The 21,644-nt window shown below is 39.9% G+C and overlaps 1 protein-coding gene across 1 annotated transcript; it reads left to right on the top strand.

The window, feature by feature from the left end:
* The first annotated feature begins 1,674 nt into the window (after positions 1-1,674).
* On the top strand, positions 1,675-16,024 carry LOC123965530 (receptor-type tyrosine-protein phosphatase F-like). The gene is made up of 7 exons (XM_046042032.1): positions 1,675-1,701; positions 2,165-2,282; positions 3,202-3,783; positions 5,760-5,869; positions 7,566-7,822; positions 11,007-11,088; positions 14,377-16,024. The coding sequence occupies exons 1-7, from the start codon at positions 1,675-1,677 to the stop codon at positions 14,668-14,670; spliced, it is 1,470 nt and encodes a 489-aa protein (XP_045897988.1). The 3' UTR covers positions 14,671-16,024.
* The last annotated feature ends 5,620 nt before the right edge of the window (positions 16,025-21,644 follow it).

The raw sequence follows: 21,644 nt of genomic DNA, 5'->3' as shown, positions 1-21,644 counted from the left end.
AAAGCTCAATTAGATTTTATTCTTCTCTTTCCAAATGCAAGAAAGACTCTGGCAACTAAAGTAAAAAGTCATTCCAGCAGATTAAAATAATGAGGCTTTTATTGGACTTCAGTAGCTTCACATGAGTCACATTCTCTCTTTTCTTTCACCTTCTTTGTCCTGCAGAGAAGACAGGAAGGAGGGAAATATCTTAACTCTTTAGGCTCCGGCTGAATTCTGCTCTGGACATGCCTGCTCTTAATTTAGCAGAAGAACTTTTAAACATGCTGTGATAGATATAAAATTGCCAACCATAAAATAATAATTACAGCTTTGGTTGTTTCTGGAACCTCTGGCCTCTCCATGGTACAGCAAGCCCTGAGGTGTAGGCAGAGGCATCTGTCTGATGGGGGAAACAGAACCCTTCTGGGTGTTCTCTGCTGGAACTATCATCCCCCCGTACATGCTCACACCTCCATCGCCATCCTGCTGCCATTAGTCTCTCATCACAAGCGGCTTCATCTCTGAAACTCCTCTCCACTCATCCTCAGGAGAGGTACTAGAAAGGAATCCTCGGCTTTTCAAGAGGAGTGGGCCTTTTCTGAGCCTTTTAATGGACTCCCAACAGCTGACAGACTGTACATGTTGCTGTATTAAGGCTTTTCGAACAGTGGAGGAGCATGTATGAACATATCCTTTCTGATGAGTGCTGGCAGAAATTCTCCTGAGGGAACAATCAAGTTTGATATGCGTCTGATGTATCTTGTTATTGCTGTTTTTGCCTTTGTGTGCTTTCTATGTTCAAGGAGTGTCAGTTATCATGCGTTACATGTTTTTGCAATATATGTGAATGAGTAGTGTGAGATTATTGTGATAGATACACCTGTGCAGTCTTTTCTACTAGATTTCTGACATTCAAGCAGTCCGTTGAGTATGCTGCTAATCTCACGTAATGCTTTTCACTGCTACATACTGTAGGCCCTGTGCATTGTGGTGTTGTACTTAAATCAGCAGTGCTGAACATTTGCTGACAGTGAGAATAATTAAATAAAACTGTTGACATATAGGTTCTGCTATTCTGAGTTGCTGCTTTTGCTACGTTAACGCCATCCTTTCAGCTCTGGCATTAAACACATCACAACTGTTGTGCCAGTGCGAGAACATAGCCACATACACCAGACTTAAAAACTCTGGTATGCGAGTACAGAGCAATTTACCTGATGGCGATAGGCTTAATTAGCATTGTGTGAACTCATTCGGTAAGGGCTTGAATGTAACAGATGTTCACTAATATGTAAAAGTCCCGCACTCTAGCTTTAAGCCATCAGTGCAGAAGTTCCAATCCCTGTTGTGCTGAACCCTACCTACCTAGGGAGTGACTACATCAGAGCCTAAAAGCCAAATATATATCAACTTCTTTTCAGATGAGTTGGCTGAAATAATATAATAATATAATAATAATACCACGTGACATCTGGGAACCTGAAAAAGAAGTCTGACAAGCCAACAAACACAAGCAATCAGACTTATAAACCACCATATTAATCAAAGTTATTAGATAAATACTGTCCATTAGGTAATAATCCAACACAGTTTATAGACCCACTTCCTGCTTCACCTTTGATCTATCATACTTGCCGTAGTTGTGCACACACAGTTTTGCTGTACAATGAGGGATTATTTGTATGTTGTAACATGTTGGATGCGCTCAACTTCAAAGTTGTAAATAACCAAAGTTTTGAGTAGGCACTGATTATATTATTCTATAAATAGTACATTTTTAGCCAATAATTGGTCAGGATCATCTATAAAGAACACCTGTTTCATATTTATTTTCAGGGACTGATATGTAACCATTGTAATATGCTCTTTTTCCATTCACGGTCAATGTTCCAGTGAGCTTATACACCATCTAACAGTACGACAACCAGGAACCGTGAACTTCATCTAAATGTACTCCACTTCCATTCATGACTTGTTTAAAGTATCTGGTACAGGAAACTGGCTGACAGAATGGCAATTCAACTGAGGCTGTTGTCTCAACCTGAATGTTGCCCTTTTCTCTCTGTCTTTTTCTTTCTCTTCCACTCTGTTTCCATTTCACTCTGGCTCTATCTTTTCTCTCTCTCTCTCTCTCTTTCCCTCCCTCCCCCGTCCTCTCTTCTTCTCTCTCTCTACCACACAGGAGGCCATTATAACTGGTCTGCTCCCAGAGACCACCTACTCTGTGACTGTTGCTGCTTATACCACCAAGGGCGATGGGGCTCGCAGCAAAGCCAAGGTGGTCACAACCTCAGGAGCAGGTGCGTGCTGTGTATAGATTTATGTGTTGCGTCAACCTGCTAGGCAACACATTTTTTTAAATATATGGTTTTTTTTTACCATTTTTCCTCATTGTGTAAAGTCTACCTTGACATTTTTGACAACAGTTAAATCACATGTTCAGTAGTCAGCTGCCTCTTCAAATAACAGGTGAATTCACAAGCAAAACACAACCTTGCTCCATACCTTTCAGGGGTTGTGTTGCTCCAGCCTTTCTTGTTCTGGTAATGTTAGCAAACTTTAAATAGAAATAGCATTATGAGCAACTTTACCAACAATTCCACTACCCTCTGATGCCCCTATCGCCAGTCCAACATTGTTTGTCAGTACATTGGTTAAGGTTTGGTTAGGTTTAGGCAAAAAACTACTTTCTAAGGGTTAGGAAAATACCATGCTTTGAGTTAAAAACCAACAGCTTTGTTAAGGTAAGGGAACATTTGTCATCATGGTTAGATGGTTATTGTTATGGTTAAAGGAAAACTATGTTTTTTTTAATTTTCAGTATTCCAGCCATTGGTTCTATTGATAATGATAGCATTGTACTCTACTAATTGTTGAGATCTCTGAATGTAGCAACATAGCTAAAAATAGATCTGGCCTCACCAGAAAAACTGTCATATAGGTCATCTGAGCAAACAGTTTATTACGGCCTACAATTACATTTATTGTAAGTCAGCATCCTCTACTGCCAGTAGTAAATAAACCCCTAACCCTAACTCTTTGGGAAATGGTCATATCTGTTTTTGCATTGGCAATAGACCTATTCAGTTGTTTAGGTATGAGGACATGTTGAAAAGGACATCAATGTGTTTGAGTTTAATTCTTTAGTGTTTCATGAATTTGGTCTGTTTACAAGTAAGCAAGACATGAGAATGTTGTAAAATGTTTCCTGTCTTCCAGTGCCTGGTAAGCCCACTATGATGATCAGCACCACCATAGGGAATACTGCCCTGATTCAGTGGCAGCCCCCTAAAGAGATGGTGGGGGAGCATGTAGGATACCAACTGCAGTACAAGAGAGCAGAGGAGGAAGCTTTCATTATCAAAGACTTCAGACAGACAGATGATCATTTCACAGTCACCGGTCTCCACAAGGGCGCCACCTACATCTTCAAACTGTGCGCCAAAAACCGAGCAGGCAACGGAGAAGAGTATGTGAAAGAGATCAGCACTCCAGAAGACATTCCCAGCAGCTACCCCCAGAATCTGAGTGTGGAAGGCCTGACCGCCACCTCCACCAAGCTGGCCTGGGACCCCCCTCCTCTGGCCGAGAGGAACGGGAAGATTGTCAAGTATGTGGTGGTGTTTCGAGATATCAATAACCAGCACAACAACACCAACAGTACCACAGAAACACACATGACCATCCAAGGTTTGCAACCTGACACTACCTACGACATCAGGGTCCAAGCTTTCACCAGCAAAGGGGGAGGACCCATCAGCCCCAGCATTCAGAGTAGAACCATGTCCACCTCCATGCCAGGTGAGCACCACAGGCTATTTATCAGTACTGCATTGCAATTTCGCAACATGTATGTGTATGTGACAATAAAGTATCTTCTTCTTCTAATTATCCTAAAATAAGGCACAAACACAAAATCTTCAGCCTCAGATGCACATCAGCGTGACCATCATATTTTTGTGATTCTGGTGTCCATAGGCATAGGAAAATGGGCTGAATATATTATTGGTAATGGGAATACAGAATTAGCCATAGGAGGAAGACAAGCTTCAGTAGTGAACAATGAGCTCCTCTAGTCCTACCTTTAAAAGCAGCAACAGGTGACATGCGGGAGAAAGACTGAGTTGTCCGAGAGAGAAAAAAGTCCATCTCCAAGTAACACCTGACGTTTCAAAGTAAAAACTACACAACATCCCAAATATTAGATTACATGCCACAAATATGCTGTTAATGGTACAATGAACAGGCAGTTGATATATATGATTCTCTGCCATCAAGTTGGTTCTGAGCAGAACACACAATTGGTGTTTGCAGTAGATTCATGAAAGGTATTCTGTGGTTTTGGAGAGTTCTGTGCGCATGCTCTTCTGTGGTGAGAGGTGGTCTGAGCAGGTTTAAATACAAACACAATTTTGTGCCAAAAGCTCCAAACGGAAAAATAGACTAGTGCCTGAGGAAAATTGCATAAAATCTGTGTTTGCTCTACCACTGGCTTTGTGCTGGTAGGAAAATAGAGCGCTTTCCAATGCAAACCTTACAAATCTTTAAAAACAAACAAAAACTTTCATCCAGCAGCAGGTTGCATTAGGGCTGGATGATATGGCCAAAAATGTTATCACGATAAAAAGTTTCATATCTTTTGATATCGATAATTATCACTATAAGTATCAAATAGTTTTTTCTTTCAAGTTTAAAGGCTGATTTTTGCTCCTGAGTAAAAGTTGAAGAAACCTGATGGTTAATTGTGTTTAAACTTTTCTTTATGGTCAACACTTGATGCCAAACAGTGGATCAGGATCACAAATCTGAGATAGAACATTCAAAATATTTATGATAAAATCTTTGTTAACAAATATCTTTAAGTAGAATTAAGTATAACCTTTTTCAGTCCTTTTTCCTCAACTGTATAAATCTATCTAATAATCTTTATCAGAAAAATTAAGTCCTAATTCGTGTATGATTCAAGTGAATAAAATCAAACATTTATTGAATATTTATTGAACATTTGTTATATTGTTATTGAAAAAAATTATATTGGGATAATTATTGTTATTGTTTTATTGTCCAGCCCTAGGTTGCATCTTTATTGGTAGTTTTGTGATCTACAGCTTTTAAATTCAATATTTCCACTGACTGTAACTAAACTCATGGCTGCACAATTCCTATGTTAGATATGTGCTATGCCACTGCCTGGGAGACAGTCTCAAATGCTTCCTAAAGAAAAGTATAGGTAAAATGCGCTTTATCTGATTGATCTGATTGATTTGATGTTTTTTAGCTTACTGGCTAATCTTCCAAGATTCCACATAAGAGGTGGGGAAGTTATCCAGAAGTCATCCTTGAAGTCTTTTCAATTGTAAAATCAAAACATACTGTTTCAAAACACTTTATATTAAACTTACATTTCACCTAGTAAGTTTTCAAGGTCATAGAGTGAAAAACACCCACTGCAACTACATTTGTAAGAACTGAAGAACTTTGGAATGGTATTGGCACTGTACAGTATATCTCAAATTTCATTTACATGTTATAACGAGCTAATTTAAATTCTGGTTCTTTTTTTTGGTTTGTGTAACTAATTGGATGTTTTTAATCCAAGCTTGGGTAGAGTTTCACAGATTCGGGTCAATGCAATAGCTTTTTACTTTCCTAGGCAAAAGATTCAGACACTAAAGGCAGAACAACAGGACAACAACAGTTCTTTATTTTCTGCACCAACTGTTCAACTTTGAATCATCTCAGGTATATCTGCAATTAACTACCTAATAATCATCTAGACCTTCCTTCAGTTTTCACCAAGAACTTTGGTGTGAAGGCTGTGATGAAAACTTCTGTCCTGCTGACCTGGGAAGTTCCAGAAACCTACAAATCTCAAGTACCTCTCAAGGTAAGATCAGACACTGAATTTATCAACTAAAAGAGGTGTCTTACTGATAATGTATGACCATGTAGTCACTATTTGTGAATATCAATAAATATGGTTAGGTACCAAAGAATAAAAACTAGGGAGTGATTTTCTCATTCTCGAACTGCTTCCTAGACAATAATGTGGACAGCTATAGATGGAGAAAGAATCATTTCCATAGAGACTGACTTTTGTGACCTGAAATAGCATTGAATTTAAATTCACAAAACATATCCATGGGCTGTAGTGATATGGTATGTATAAACTGAATTGTATTGTAAGTACTGTATATGCAAACAGGAAGTGTTATCATTAAAATATTTTTAAGTAATTTGTTAAGGGGTCTGTCTGTGTTATCATTCAGCCTTGGGCACTGTGTAGCTCCGATTATAAGCTAAAGTGCAAAAACAAAAGTTTATGACCATAGATCAGCAACTAAATAATTGTAAGCAAAAATATTATGCTTTATTTATATAACACCTTGTAACAGAGTGGTTCAGTGTGCTTCCCAAAATCAAAAGTAGAGAACACAGGAGGCAGCAAGGTTCCAAAGTTTCCAAGGTTCCGAGATTGCTAAAAAGACTGCTAAAAATCTTAATTCTTGCAAAACAGTAGTCGATGGGCTTCGGAAATGCATGTCGGCCAATACATTCCACACGATTTACTCTCGACACGGGTTGGTTACCTGCTTGCATCCAAAGCCCATTAAAAGGTGATTAGACAATCCTACCTGGACTACAAACTGACTACAAATGGAAACCAGAACACTTCAATACCAATTTTCTTTTTAAATATAACAGAAACACAAAGTAGTACTGATAGCCATAATGTCAGCTTGTGGTAAAATGGTGAAATGTTTTTGATGGGGATTTAGCATGTGAAAGTACAAATTTTACATTTGTGTGCACAGTGGCGAAGCACTATAAAAAAAATTTATGCAAATTCGGAAAGTATTCATTATTGGTCAATTGACAAACACACAGTCATGTTATGCGTCACTATTAGCAGTCAAAATAAACACATTTTCCACCAGGGCAGTATTCAACACAAGTTTAGCTGCTGATCTGAGCTTCCATGCTGTTACTGTTTTATTGCCAATGATATTCAATAATCATCAGTAGTTTGTCTCCGGAAGGTAAGGGCACATTTCTGTCCACGTTGCAAAGCCATAACAGAGCGCTGTAGAATAACTACATTAAGTTACAATCCAACTATATATTTTTTTCTACCAGGGCAGTAAAGGTTTAGCTGGCTGATCTGAGCTTAGATGCTGGAAGCTGGATCGCTATTAGCGATCAGCTGATTGTCTCACGAACATAACTGACAAAGCTGTTTGTCCGTTGTCGGCTATTGTAGAAACATGACGACAAAATACGGCAACCTCCATAGAAGGGGGTGCCCGTGGTTATGTAGATAAAAATATCTCATTCTAATGTAATAAAAACATAATGGTTCATTATGCAAGGTCTTTATACACCACTGAAAACATAGTTATAGTTATTATATTGCATTTCTCTCAGTGAATCCTCAGAAATATTACACACTGAACCTTTAACAGTTCTACACATTGTTTTCAACATTGTAACGAAAAATTTCAATGACTTTGTTTTCTTAGAATCAGTTCAATAAATCAAACTTTATCAGTGTTAGTAACACTGAAACTTCATCTTGGCTTCAGATCCTGTACAACCAGCAGAGTGTGGAGGTTCAAGGCAACCTGAAGAGGAAGTTGATCACACAGCTGCAGCCAGATACTGATTATTCCTTCGTGCTGATGAGCCGGGGTAACAGTGCTGGGGGCCTCCAGCAGCAGGTTTCCATCCGAACTGCTCCAGACCTGCTGAAGATGAAACCAGCTCGATTACAACACGATGTGGAGGAGGGTGGTAAAGTGACCATCAGTCTGCCCAGGGTCCCTGCTGGAGCCTCCATCAGGTCTGTGTTGTTTGTTTGTTTGAAGGAAAACCAAGCTGAAGAAATAGGGATGATTAATGATTTCACTAGATGGCTCTGAAATGTATTTTCTCCTCTGCACATCAGTTTAATTTTAAAAGTACCATTGTACCAAATGTACCAACCACTGTTAGCTTTCTATTACCAATGTCTTTAAAAATGAGAGCTTCCCCGACTTTCTCAGTTGCCTGTAACAGCATGTGGACTGAAATCTATGTGAAGGACAGGATGTTTTGGAAAATCCACAGTATGTGACGTTTACAGTTCCTCTACAGCGCCACCAGGTTCCAACACTAGCGAACGTTTAGCTATCCAGTTAGAAATCCAGTCCAACAAAGTCCAAAGTCAATGCTAACATTTAATGCAAAGCATGTGAAATATATAGTGATATTGTTGCTAATGTTACCTAACGTTAGCTTGTTTTGTCAGCTGGTGCTGCGAGGCAGCCGGCCCCAGATCCATGCAGCATGAATGGGTTGCATCTAGCTTAGCTTGCTTGCTAGCTAACGTTATCGCTAGCAAAAGACCATCTGAGAGCATAATCAAAGTGGGTTGACGACCCATCTCTCTCACTCACTCGCTGTCCTAGGTCCAAGCTGAGTTAGTTTAGCTCTTATGCTGGCTCTCTTGCTTCTCTACCTGGGGCAATCCCACCTCTTGTGGTTTCCTTTTTAACTCATCGTACAGCACTTCATTCAACCTCAACAGCTGTTGTGATCTCGAAGGCTGTGTTCGGTCCCCGTCCTGCCGCGTTCACTGAGAGGCTGCTGCCATTGGCTGCTCACCCGTTCCAGACTCAGTCAGCCAAGCTAACTAGTTAACAGCAGTTAGCATTTACGACATCATGATGATGATGATAATAATTTTTATTAATTTACTTTCAAATCCAAGTGCATTCACAAGAGCAAAGACAATAAAACACATTTTTAAAAAAAAACAAGATACACGGTAAAAGCAGGAAGAAACTTACAAAATTAAAATACAGTTACAAGAAAAACAGATAAATAATTAAAATCAACTAAAATCAGGAAAGGCTCTCCCATTACAGTAAATTTTAAGAAGGGATTTAAAAGTTTTCACTGAGTCAGCCACCCTGATTTCCTTGGGCAGGAGTCTTGGGGCCCTGACTGCAAACTGTCCCCTTTAGTTTTCAGTCGAGACTCCGGAACAGACAATAGACCTCAAGGATCTCAAGGTGCGTGCTGGTGCGTATGGGACTAACAGGTCAGAGATAGGGAGAGAGGCCATGAAGAAATTTAAAAGTACTCAACAAAAGTTAAGTCTATTCCAAAACATACTTGGAGCCAGTGTAACAAAGCTAAAACAGGGGTGATGTGATTATATTTCTTTTTTCTGGTCAAAAGCCTAGCAGCTGTATTCTGGACAGTCTGAAGCTGATTTTTGGGTCAAGCAAGTAAAAAGGCTGTTGCAGTAATCCAGGCATTTTACATGCCTTCATCTCCATGAGATGAAGGCATGTAAAATGGTCCCAGTGTCCTTTAAAAAGTTAACATTGATGGTATTTGATATATTTGTAAAATGGTAAAAACTTAAATGCATGAGCTTTGTGGTGTGATGCTGAAGATATGCTGCCCACTATTTTTTTGGAGTATGAATTCAGCAGGTGGAGAGCAGTTTCATTTCTTCCATATTGTACCTCTGACCTAACACTGGTGTATGTAGTAGCAAATAATAGCTATAATGATTTGAATACTTAACTATGAAATCTAACCACTACTGAATTCTTAATGTTGTACTCATCTCAAAATCGTCTATGTGCATTTGTGTGGTTTGATAACCCCTCTTTGAAGGGGGTAGGTAATTTCAAGTGGCATGATTTTAAAAACCATGACTCAGTGTTTTTTGGGCATCAGAAAATGGTTTGAGCTCCCGGACTGAGAAAGTAACATTGTTAACACCGTGCTGCTTTACAGAGAAATACAAAACTGTAATAATTAGCCTTAAAAATATACATTTTACAAATGCATGCACGCAGCAAGCTGCCTGTTAACGACAAGCGGTAATGATTCTGAATGTGTCGGAACAACCATCAAGGAGACTGAACATTTTATTTATTTATTTCAATACAGTGTAACCAGTCTCGTTCCAAACACGGCAAATAGTTTAAACTTAACAAACTCCTCTCCCACTTGCAGCCTCTTTTGTCCATGCCTGATCCTGCTGTCATACCCAAGTCTGAGTAGAGTCAACTAAAAGGGGCGCTAACTTAACTAACTAGTTAATGGCAGCTAGCGTTAGCAGCAGAGCAGAGCACGCCGGTAACTGACTTCTGTGTTACAAGAAAAAAGGTCAGTGTTGCAACAATCCTGATACTTTAGTCCCAGTGACCCACTACCATTAATGTTGTTTTGGCCACTTAGGGGCAGCAAAACAAATTCTAAACAATACACTGACATAGTACCTTAAAAAGTTTACATTAGAAACATTATAAAGTAGTTGTCAGTTTACACATTCAGCAGACACTGAGTCAGAGTTTTGGTCAGAGTAGTTTTAAAAGCTAACCAAACATGCAAACAATGCCATGATTACAACCTATTACCCCACTACCGCTCCTGAGCTCTCTTGATACCAGAAAGCAATTTATTGAAGAGTTGAGCTTCAAAACCACCGTTGATCAGCGAAGAGAATCCCAATGCAAAGGCTTCAAATCTGTAGGTTATGTTTTATTACCTAGCTTGGTCAAGAGGTCAGGCACAATAAATTACTTGGACATAATTGTGTTGTTAGAAGTGTTTGTTTTTCAATCACCCACAAGTAAGCTTTTATAAGAGAAGTGGGGTTGATGGAAGAAAAAAAACTAATACCATCTCTATGTATGAATGCCTTGCCCAGACCTTTTCATCATTCCCAATGCCAAACGTATTCCATCTGTGTTTATGAGAAGGGAAGAGGAGATGTGAATGTAAAAACTGCAGAGTAAACAGAAAAGTCCTTCAATATACTTTGTCAAACATTTGCAATAGAATAGACCAAAGCAAATTCCTTGTATGTGTAAAACACTACATGGCAATAAAGCTCCTTCTGATTCTGATTCTAGATGACTGAAATCAAACAGCATGTAATTCACATTAAAGCTATTTGTGTTTCTGTGTATGTCTACAAAGCATCTATGTGTAATGGAGTTGTGTTTCTGTGTTTAATACAGGTGGTTCTACATAGTGGTTGTCCCTGTCAGTCCGGCTTCTCTGAGAAGATGGGAGAATCCTGAAGACATGGATGTGTATGAGGTGAGTGGACACTTCCTTGTATTAGCAAAAGGGACAAAATCTGTTCTCACAGTCAGTTTTTAGGAACTCACCATTTGGGGAGGTTATTCTCTAAATGCTGCTCCCAAAAAAGTAAATCATTCCATTTTTAGGTTAAGATTGGGTTTTGGATGAAGGGGGGTTGGGGTTAGGCATGTAGTGGTTGTGCCATAAGGTTCCTTCTAACCAAACACAGGTTTAAATTTAGTGTTGATCATCAAAACACACTGGAACCTCAATGCAAGAATATTCTAAATATTCTATTCTTGCATGGTTCCCCTTGTGTGTAGCCTTGAGGCCTTATGGGAGTGTTGAATGCATTTCCTTTCTTAAAAGACATCTGTGGAGATTCTTCAGGCATCCATCACATTTCGCTCAGGATGGCTGCTGGACTTGATTGAAGATACTTGGCTTATCACGTGAGGCCAAATGTGAGTGCTTGTTCAAACTTCTGGGAAGGGATGAAACCTCCTTCCCCATTGAGAGATTGTATTTCCACTTTTGTGTAGAACCATCTCTCCTTCCTGTTCAAAATATGAACATTGTTGTCCTTGAAAGTTTGTCCCATGTCCTTCAAATGCAGGTAAACTGCTGAGTCTTGACCTGAGGTGTTGGCCCCTGTGTTGAGCCATGAGTTTGTGTAGAGGTTGTTTACTTTCCCTGATATACAGGTCTGTGGATTCCTCACTGCATTAGACAGCATAGACTAGATTGCCTTTCTTGTGTTTAAGCTCTCTGTCTTTTGGGTCGACCCATCTTTGTCTTAGTGTCTTGCTTATTTGTAAATTACGGAACACACTGCTACTTGTTTTAGCATTCTTTGACTGCTTAGTGCACTGCGTGATCTTATTCCATGTTATTTGCTAAAGCTTTGTTTAAACTGACTTGCTCCTTTCTGTATCCTCACAGCCAACCATACTAAAACTTTAAAACAACAATGTGAGAAGGCTGGATGGGACAAACAACATACTTATTCTTACAGCCTTCCTGTTAGGGGGTCTGAAAATATAATGTTTGAAGTCTGCCTCAGAAAGGGTTTGTCCACCTATAAATGGCAATAATTAAACACTATTTTACATTAGTAGGGTGGAAAGTTAAGGGTTGAATCTAAGCACTGACTGTCACAACCAGCAACACAATACACAAATAACCATAGACAACTCCTTAAATAAAACAGGATTGCTACAGGATTGTTTAGTTGTCAGCAAACAGCAGGCCGAACAGAAAAGCAGACAACGCGACTTACCAAAGCAGTCATGTAACTGCACCCAGAAGGGCCCTTCCATGGAGTAATCCGTTTCCCATAGTAGCGGCAGCCAGCCGCACTGTAACGGAGAGTTGTGCGCCACAGCAGCCACAAATTAAAATCGCTGCCCAATCACCAAGGTGCCAAGAACGCTGGGGCAGTACCATACAGTGGCAGTGAGGAAAAAATAACTCTGGCCTCTCTAGCTTTGTAGCTAATTTAGCAATGGGCAGCATTAGCTGCTGTAAGCAATGTTAAAGAATATTTAGAATGAATGATGAACTAGAGAGAAATGAGAGGAACATTAGTTAGAAATACCACCTTGTTTCGTAAATAAATCCACAATCACTTCTGTCAAAAGCGTAGCCTCCACCACTCAACTACCGAAGCATTTAACGCACTGCTGTGACCTTGAGGATGCCGGGAGAGGGCAATGAAAATGGGAGGGTTAGCAAGTCAGATCACAGAGAGGAGAAGTACTAGGACTATTTTATTATTATTTAAGTCATGTAATTAACGTGACAAATGACAATCTCACTGGTAACACAGTAACACAGCCACTTTCCTTCATGTTTCTGCGTGTTCAGGTAGACTCCAATCAGCTGATTTTTTTTCTGTGATTTTTGTAGCGTGGCAGTATTTTGCACAGGGGAGCTGCAGAGCGTCCTGTGGTGGGAAAACTATGCAACAACCATGACATGAGTGAAGAATCTGTTTCTTTTTTAATAGTAGGGCTGTAACGGTTCTGAAACCGAGACCGAAATCGCGAGCAGGTTAAAGCCGTGAACGGTATGCTACCATTTAGGTATTAGTGCAGTTTAAATGAATCAAACTAAACTTTGTGCGACCAGCAAAAAGCTTATCATTGCGAACAATTCTACATCTAATTTATTGAAGCATCTGCTAAAGCAGCACAGCAACATGAAAGTTATAGAAAGAAACTCCGGCAGCAACTTCCAGTGATGTTTGGACTCGTCGGTAGAGAGTGGCGTTGCAACATTGTATGTTATGTAAAAATACTGAATACTGCTCTTATAAATGCATGTGCAGACAAACAGTAGTTCGGGATTTACTTGCTTTATTTTTTTTATGTTATTTTTTTGTAAAACCATACTCCTTGCTGCTATTATGAATCTGATATTAGTTAAAAAGGGAGAAACTGCTTTGTTTGTGTGTGTGCATGTGTAACGAGTAACATAACTAGTTACTTTTATCACCCAGGAATAAGTAAGTTATATTACATTTTTAAGGAATAATAAGTAACTAGGAACTTATTACAATTTCTGAGTAACTTGTCCAACACTGGAGCTGACTACTGAGAGATGTTGTCACAATCGTGGTGTGGAGGCAGGTTGGAGGACCCAAATGCAGGAAGCAAAGGCATAGGAGGTGCGGTGAACCGAGGAGATTTATTAGAACAAACAGAAGGCGAGCACACTTACTGACTGAGTGGCTGATAGAATCCAAAACAAAGGTAGTTCCTAACAGAAATTCAAAATCCAGAGGTACAGGGTGACAAGACAAGCAAGGCTGGTTACAGGAAGGCAGAGAGTATACACGCGACAAACTGAGGGGTAACATGAACAATGACCAGACAAAGACAAGACAGAAACACCAGGTGTATATATACACACAGGGACTAACGAGCAGGGCGGGAGCAACACAGGTGAAAGACATGAGGCTAATGAGGCACAGAGAGAGAGAGAGAGAGAGAGAGAGAGACATGCAGAGGGATCACTGGGGTAACAGACATGACAAGAGTTACCGAACACTAGACGAAAGACAAGACAGACCCCCAAAACCCAACAGACCAAAATAACACTAACTAAACACAAAAGTGCAACACAAAGGATGGCCAACCGGCAGAGCGTGACAGATGTTTAATTAAGAAGCCTCAAGGCACGGGAAAACCCTCTGTTACGGTGATAAATGACATTATATCATTTTGTGTTATGTTACATTGTTGTACCACCTTATGTCATGGCCATTTCAAAGTCTCCTGTTGTGTCGTCACTCTCTGGCAGCTCCTGGAGGCTGGTGCTGACAGCAGTCTGCAGAGAAAGAAGAGACAGAGCCAGGATTTCATGCAGCCCTACATCGCTGCCAAGATGGATGCTCTGCCTGAGATCTTTACTCTGGGTGATGAGAAGAAATACAACGGATACTACAACAAACCCCTCCCTGGCCAGCAGCAGTATCGCTGCTTTGTTCTAGCTGACCTGGTGGACCACGAGTCTGTGAGTGACCTTTATGTAATTATATGGACATGTGCATGTACAGCACCTTTCATACATTTTAAAGCATCTTTTTATTTTTAAAGCAACCCTTCTCCATTCATGGTATATGTAAAGTATTTAACAATATCTTGTGAAGAGGATGGTGAATTTTTGGTCAATCACAAGACTCTTTGGCCAGTTGCTATGCAATCATCAGTCAGAGTCAGTGTTGTAGCAGGTAGGTGGATGTAGCAAAAAGGTTACGAGTTTGGGGGAAAAAAACAAACTCCAATGTTAAGTTTGAATTTGTTCAGTTAGTGAATTTTGAGTGTTTCAGTCAGTTCTGGTATATAATCTGTCAACAAAGGCATACATGGTTTGGCTCAGACAAACCTCCAGAGAGGTCTGCGTTACAGACTTAGTAACGTAATTAGTTGTTTTGAATTGGGTGCGGTGGATTGTTGCAAATGGCATTAGGAACAGTAGGAGGAGCCAGAGGAACCTGATTTGTTTTACAGATTATCTGCTGCATGTACTACTGTCAGGATATAGTTACAGTTTCAGCAAATATGACAAAAAGTTATTTTTATAACCTTTTAAAGGGGCCATTTGCAGTTTTCAATGGCCTTTAGCAGTGAGGTTTCAGATTGCATCTTTCACCGGAGAGGCTCAGCAATGTGAGCACAGCTAAATGTATCGGATGATCACGAAAACTGTGAGCCAGACTGCATATAATAAATGAGGACAGGAAGGAAATATAGGTCTCGTTAGCTGGTGAAGTAATGTAGCAAGGATAAGGTTAGCAACTGGTATTAGCCAGCAAGCAAATGTTATCTATATTGTGTTATCTATATCACAAATCTATATTGTGCAGTGGAACAGACACATGTCTTTGGTGTGAAAGACCCGGGTTCAATTCCCACTGGACCTCTGACATACTTAGCAAATGTATGTCGCTTTGGATAAAAGCATTGTATGTTGCGGACTCGATTTCTTAGCTGCAGTGTTGTCGTAGTGTGTACAGTTCAGAATCAGTACGCAAGAGCACACATGAATGTCATAAGTGCGTAAGTCTGTGTGTGTGCGTGAGAGAGAGAAAAAAGAGAGAGTGCAGGACTAAGAGAGGGAGGAGTTAGATATAAGAGGACTATTTATTGCGGGGTTGAAGGGATGGGATTCTGAGCCGGGGAAGAGCGAGGTAGACTGGAAGACTAGATTCTGCAAAACCGGGTTGGTGGCTGTTGTACAGAACAGGGGGAACTGTAGCTGAGAGTCCAGAGTGTGAGAGGCTGAGCTTAGCACGTCCAGAGCAGAATCCAGGAAAAGTTTAGCTGGGCGGGGGTTCAGAGACAGCAGATGGAAATGAGCGCTATTACCTGTAGCAGAACTAAAACAGCACATATGCAAAATTCGCTTTTAACTTTTATTATAGCCTACTAAATGTTCTTCTTCTACAATCGGCCTAATATAATTATTTGTTTGTTGTAGCCTACAGTTTAATAATTACATTTAAAATGTAGGCTATTTGACTGTTTTGATCTGTAATGAAATAAAGCAATTGTAAAATTAATAAAAGCCATAACTGTATCACTCAGTTTAAAGTGTTCCCACACAGGCTTCATTTTGTTTTCCCTTTGATGTGTACTGGAGCGTTACGTTCACTGCTGGGAGTGGAGGTGAGGCGTGTGAAAAAATACCCTCAAGATTCGATGCCCAAAATTGAAAATCAAATGTCTACCCAACAAATTTGAATATTCGGAACATTCGGAACATTCGGGTCCAGCCCTATAGAAGCAGCATGGAGGCTGTTACAGGCAACTGAGAAAGCACAAAATGATGCATTTTTATGTGAGGTTACAACCCGTTCAGAAATAGGCAATAAAAAGACATTAATTTAATTAAAAAACTCCATATAGCTCCTTTAATTGTGACTTAAAAATTGCTTGCACAAATGGAAAATCAGGCTGCATTATTTATAATGCAGACCAGTTTTCAAATTTGATTTAACAGCAGGTTATGCCTTTGAAGATAAAATGTCTAATGCCGTTTCGATTTTCGAATTGTTAGAAAATTGCATTTTTATTTTCACTTAAATGGAAAATCAGGTTAGATTGTTTATTTTGCATTTTCATTTAAAATTGTCCACTGTACAACAGAGTACAACTTTGAAAATTAAATGTTAAACAGCTTTTCTATTTTCATTTTAATGTGGTCATAGTATGTGAAAATGAAATCATTTTACGTTTTACTCAAATAACACATACATCTAATAAAATTATAATATTGTGAAAAGTAAAAAAGGGAAACTTTCATATATTCTAGATTCATTATAAAGTGTAAAGTGTTAATTTACGGCTTACGGCTCACTGAAATCAAAAATCCATCTCAGAATATTAGAAAATAAATAAAAAGTTTTTTTGTTTTTTTGAGATGCACCTGTACATAAGTGTAAAATTATGCTATTGTGGAATTCCAATTTCATTTTCAAGTTTACATTTATCATTTTAATATAGTCCACTAAAGGCATCCATAACTTTGCTCTGGTTATAAAACAAATGGATTCTCAGACCTAGTTAGTCAGTATCAAGCACAAATATAAAAACGCCAATCTTATAAAAGGGTCATACACATACACAAACATACACACGCAACATATATAACTGAAAAAAGCATACAGCAATCAGACACCACACACAGCACACCATTGGAAACTAGCACCAATTGGTTTATTATTTTTAAATAATAAAATAAATAATAAATAAATAAATCATAAACTACACCAGAGGGCAAGGGGAGGGCTGAGGCAACATGGATGGGTTTTTAATATGCAGATCTATTGCTGTATTGTCTTCATTTGTGGCATTTTAAAATCGTCAGATGAACAGTTCTCATAAAGCTATGTAAAACTTAATTTCTACCCTGTGGGTCAGGTTCTAGTACTTAACTTAAGTGGGTTTTTCATACATTTTCCACAGGCTTTGCAACAACAGAGCAGAGTTTGTCGTGAAAGGCAGTGTTTTTCCACCCCGGTGTTTTATATTTATAGAACAAAAGAGCAGCCCTCAGGCAGCGGTGCACACATGCCAGGCACGTCGCAGTGATCTTCAGTCATGCAGGCATCTGCAGGTATATCTCTCAGGCAGTGACGCCATGATCCCTGCTGTCACTCACAGACATCTTGCTTCCAGAGCGTAGCATTTTCAGTTGCCTCTCTAATTTAAGGTGCTTTTGTTCTTCACATTAGTGATTTGCCTTCATGGCATCGTCATTTAAATGTGTTACGATCCAAGGTTGGGGTTTTGGTCCAGAATATCAGATGTGACTTCTGGCTTACTGCCTTTAAACCAGTGGTTCTCAAACCTTTTCACGTCAAGGACCCCTTAACTGATATAAATTCGACCACGGACCCTAATTTGATAAGATTTTGTCCCAGGATCGACCATCTGATAGGATATTGAGTTTTAGATGTTTTATTACAGAAAATATATGAAACTCATGATCAAAATAGTCATACATTCTGTCATTGTGTTACTAGTGGATGGAATTGAGTGAAAAAGTGAAAATAAACGATTCCCCTTTTTGCTGGGGACCCCCTGGAACCCTCTCAAGGAGCCCTGGGGGTCCCAGGACCCCACGTTGAGAACCAGTTCTTTAAACAGTCAAGCTGATGATACACAGAGCAACTTTTAGAGCAGTCGTGCAGGGCAACGTTGCCATCAATGGTAATGAGTAAAGATTACTACCGTAATACACTAGCAAGACTGCCCAGCAACATTGCTCAAAAAGTTGCCCCGTGTATCATCAGCTTCAGTATTTATAGAACTCCGGGAGCTACCACTGCAACTAAACTGTAAAAAATTATAAAACCAACCTTTTCATAAACACATGAATCCTATTACTGTCATCATCTGCTACAGTATGAACCAATGCACTTTCACCAAAGCTCTGGTCGAAAACTCTTCCTCCTGAACTCCAAGAACATTTGTTCAGTTTCATATTAACAAGAAGACCCAGATACTAATAATAATAATTGGGGGCGGCTGTGGCTCAGGAGGTAGAGCGGGTTGGCTGTTAATCGGAAGGTCGGCGGTTCAATCCTGGCTCCCCCTGGTTGCATGTCAAAGTGTCCTTGGGCAAGATACTGAACCCCGAATTGTTAGTTTCCGTTTGAGCACTTAGGCTCAGTGTATGAATGTGTGTGACTGCAGGTGAATGCAGATGTAGTGTAAAAGTGCTTTGAGTGGTCGAAAAGACTAGAAAGGCGCTATACAAGTACGGAGCATTTAAGATACTAGATTTAGATGAAATATAAATACATTAAAAGATTATTCATACATACATACAGCATTTTCTAAAAGGCGATAGCTAACTCTCCAAGTGCAGCTGACTGTTGACACACTGAGCTGTCTTCTGGTTTTGGAAAGGCCAGCTCTAGCCCTTATATTTCCGCCAGATTTTTCTAGGTTTAGCGGGATTTGACTTGGGCTAAGAATGAGCTCCAGTTAGCTGAACTTGGTTTACCTTTATATCAGTGTGGGTCTGTGAAATTGGTCCAAGTTTCTACAGTAGCGCAAAACTGACAAACTGCTCTACACAGCACATTTCGTCACTATGTTCTTCTTCTTCTTCTTCTTCTTCTGGTAGAATTCTGGCAGTGTAGACGTTCATCGCTATGATGAATACGTATGTTCGAAGAAGAAGTACGGTGGACATCATTACCTATATCACTCATGGTCTCCACCATAAAAATGATGGTCCTACCTAAAGTCAATTACCTGTTTTCAATGTTACCCACCAAACCCTCTGCTGTCTGGTTTAAATCACTGGTCTCAAACATCTCAAATGTTTGTGGAAAAATAAACCCCCACGAATCAGTTTAAAAACTATGCAAAAAGCAAAAGATTGTGGTGGTTTAGAACTGCCAAATTTTGATCAGTACTTTCTGTCCAACTGACTGCAATATATCTCAAAATGGATCAATCAGAGCCCCCTGGACCACTCATGGATGGACATAGAACAAACATCCATCCATCCATCGTCAACCGCTTATCCTGCGTACAGGGTCGTGGGGGGGCTGGAGCCAATCCCAGCTGACATCGGGCGCAAGGCGGGGTACACCCTGGACAGGTCGCCAGTCCATCGCAGGGCCACACATAGATGAACAACCACTCAGGCTCACACTCACACCTAAGGACAATTTAGGGTAACCAATCAACCTAGCCTGCATGTTTTTGGACGGTGGGAGGAAGCCAGAGCACCCGGAGAGAACCCACGCAGACACGGGGAGAACATGCAAACTCCACACAGAAAGGCTGGGGCAACCAGGGTTTGAATCCACGACCTTCTTGCTGTGAGTGCTAACCACCGCACCACCGTGCCGCCCTAGAACAAACATTCTGTAAGGAAATTAAAATTTACGATATGCCATTACTCAGCTCCAGCATCAAACATCATACCTGCTTTAAAAGCATTAACATAAGCACTTCCCTGGCAGCTTGGTGGGAACTTCTCAAAATATCTGGGTCTTCACCTATCCCATGCAGATTTACCCCAATCTGGAATAATCCTGACATCCTGCAAAATAAGAAAACACAAAATTCCCCACTGTGGTATGACAAAGGGATAAGACATCTAGAGCATGTAATGCAAGGCAGTAACTTTATTCCATTCCAGGATCTAGTGGCACAATATGGAATTAACCATAATAGATTTCTGGAATTTCAACAGTTTAAATCCATAATTCATGCTAGATTTAAGGATAAAATAAAGGACTTCCAATGATAACAGACCTCCAATGATAACAGAATTTCCTAAACTCTCGCCTCCAAAACTGTTATCAAAAGTATATGTCTGTATGTATAAGTATGTTACTGTTAAAAACAGACAGTTCAATCTCTCCCATTCTTGAAGTGGGAGACAGATCTATCCATTAGTCCAGACCAAAACTTCTGGATGCAGATATGTTTAAATACCTTTAGAATGACTACAAATCCCAATCTACAACTCATACAGTATAAAACTCTTCATAGAACACACTACACTAGACAAAGGATGTTTAAAATGGGTCTTATGCAGTCAAACATCTGCCGGAACTGCTCAGGTAACATATCTGACAGTTACATGCATGCTATGTGGCAATGTGCACCTGTTCAAAAGTTCTGACAGAAGATATGTGAAGACCTATCGATATGGCTAAGTTACCCCGTCCCAGTTTCTCCATCACTCTGCGTGCTGGGGGACCTAAGTGACATTAATATAGAGGTTGACACATCATACATGCTTCTCACTGCCTTATGTATTGCCAAGAAAACTATCCTCATGAACTGGAAGGCCAAAGAGAATATAAGTATCGCCCAATATAGGAATCTCCTAATAGATCACATTAGCATGGAGAAAATGTCTGCTATAAAAAAAACAAATTCACATTAAAGCTGCAAGCAGCGTTGGGCGGGCCCTCGCACTTGTAAGCGCGTCCGGGTGTGAGCCGGCCGAGTTGCATATTCTGGAGCTCTGCCGGTGCGGCTGTGAATTTGCTACGCGGTTATGACTCCGCATGAAGGTGTTATATGTCACTTCCTGTGTCCCCTATGTGGAGCTACATAGCACTTGCCGCTATGAATATAAATCGGTATTGGTGTGTAGATGTCTGCGGGGTGGGAGAGTTATCAAGCACGTAAAGTTTGTTTCAGATGTGAGCATGTACACTGAACAATAATGTACCCAAACAATAAAATAAATTCCTTTTATATTTCCCATTGCCTTGTTGTTTATGTGTACATACAGAGGAAGAATGTGAGAACAGCACACATTTCATCGTTACTGTGTGTTAGAGCATGGGAGAACAGTGGATACTTTTAATACAGCCCACACCCCTAATACTGTGTAACTATAACAAGTAGAGAACAGAAGAAAAAGATTTTCTTTCTTTACAACTGTCTGCATAGCTTATTCATATTGTGTAATGAATGAAAATAAATAGGCCTACTAGGCTCCTCTCCACTTTGACATTTAAGATTAGCTTGTTTGATCCACCTTCATACACATGTGACATTACTGTACAACTTGAGAAAGGTGAG

This window comes from Micropterus dolomieu, unplaced genomic scaffold (assembly GCF_021292245.1).
Source record: "Micropterus dolomieu isolate WLL.071019.BEF.003 ecotype Adirondacks unplaced genomic scaffold, ASM2129224v1 contig_10035, whole genome shotgun sequence".
In the NCBI taxonomy this organism is placed as follows: Eukaryota; Metazoa; Chordata; class Actinopteri; order Centrarchiformes; family Centrarchidae; genus Micropterus; species Micropterus dolomieu.
Note: the sequence above shows the minus strand (reverse complement) of the source record. Positions and strands in the feature narration are given on the sequence as shown.

What these genes read in the sequence shown, in the direction of transcription:
- LOC123965530 (XM_046042032.1), top strand. Translation starts at nt 1,675, where the DNA reads ATGTTGGATGCGCTCAACTTCAAAGTT. An exon ending in ATGCGCTCAACTTCAAAGTT is followed by an intron (nt 1,702 to 2,164) that starts GTAAATAACCAA and finishes TCTACCACACAG; the next exon opens with GAGGCCATTATAACTGGTCT. An exon ending in CATGTCCACCTCCATGCCAG is followed by an intron (nt 3,784 to 5,759) that starts GTGAGCACCACA and finishes ATAATCATCTAG; the next exon opens with ACCTTCCTTCAGTTTTCACC.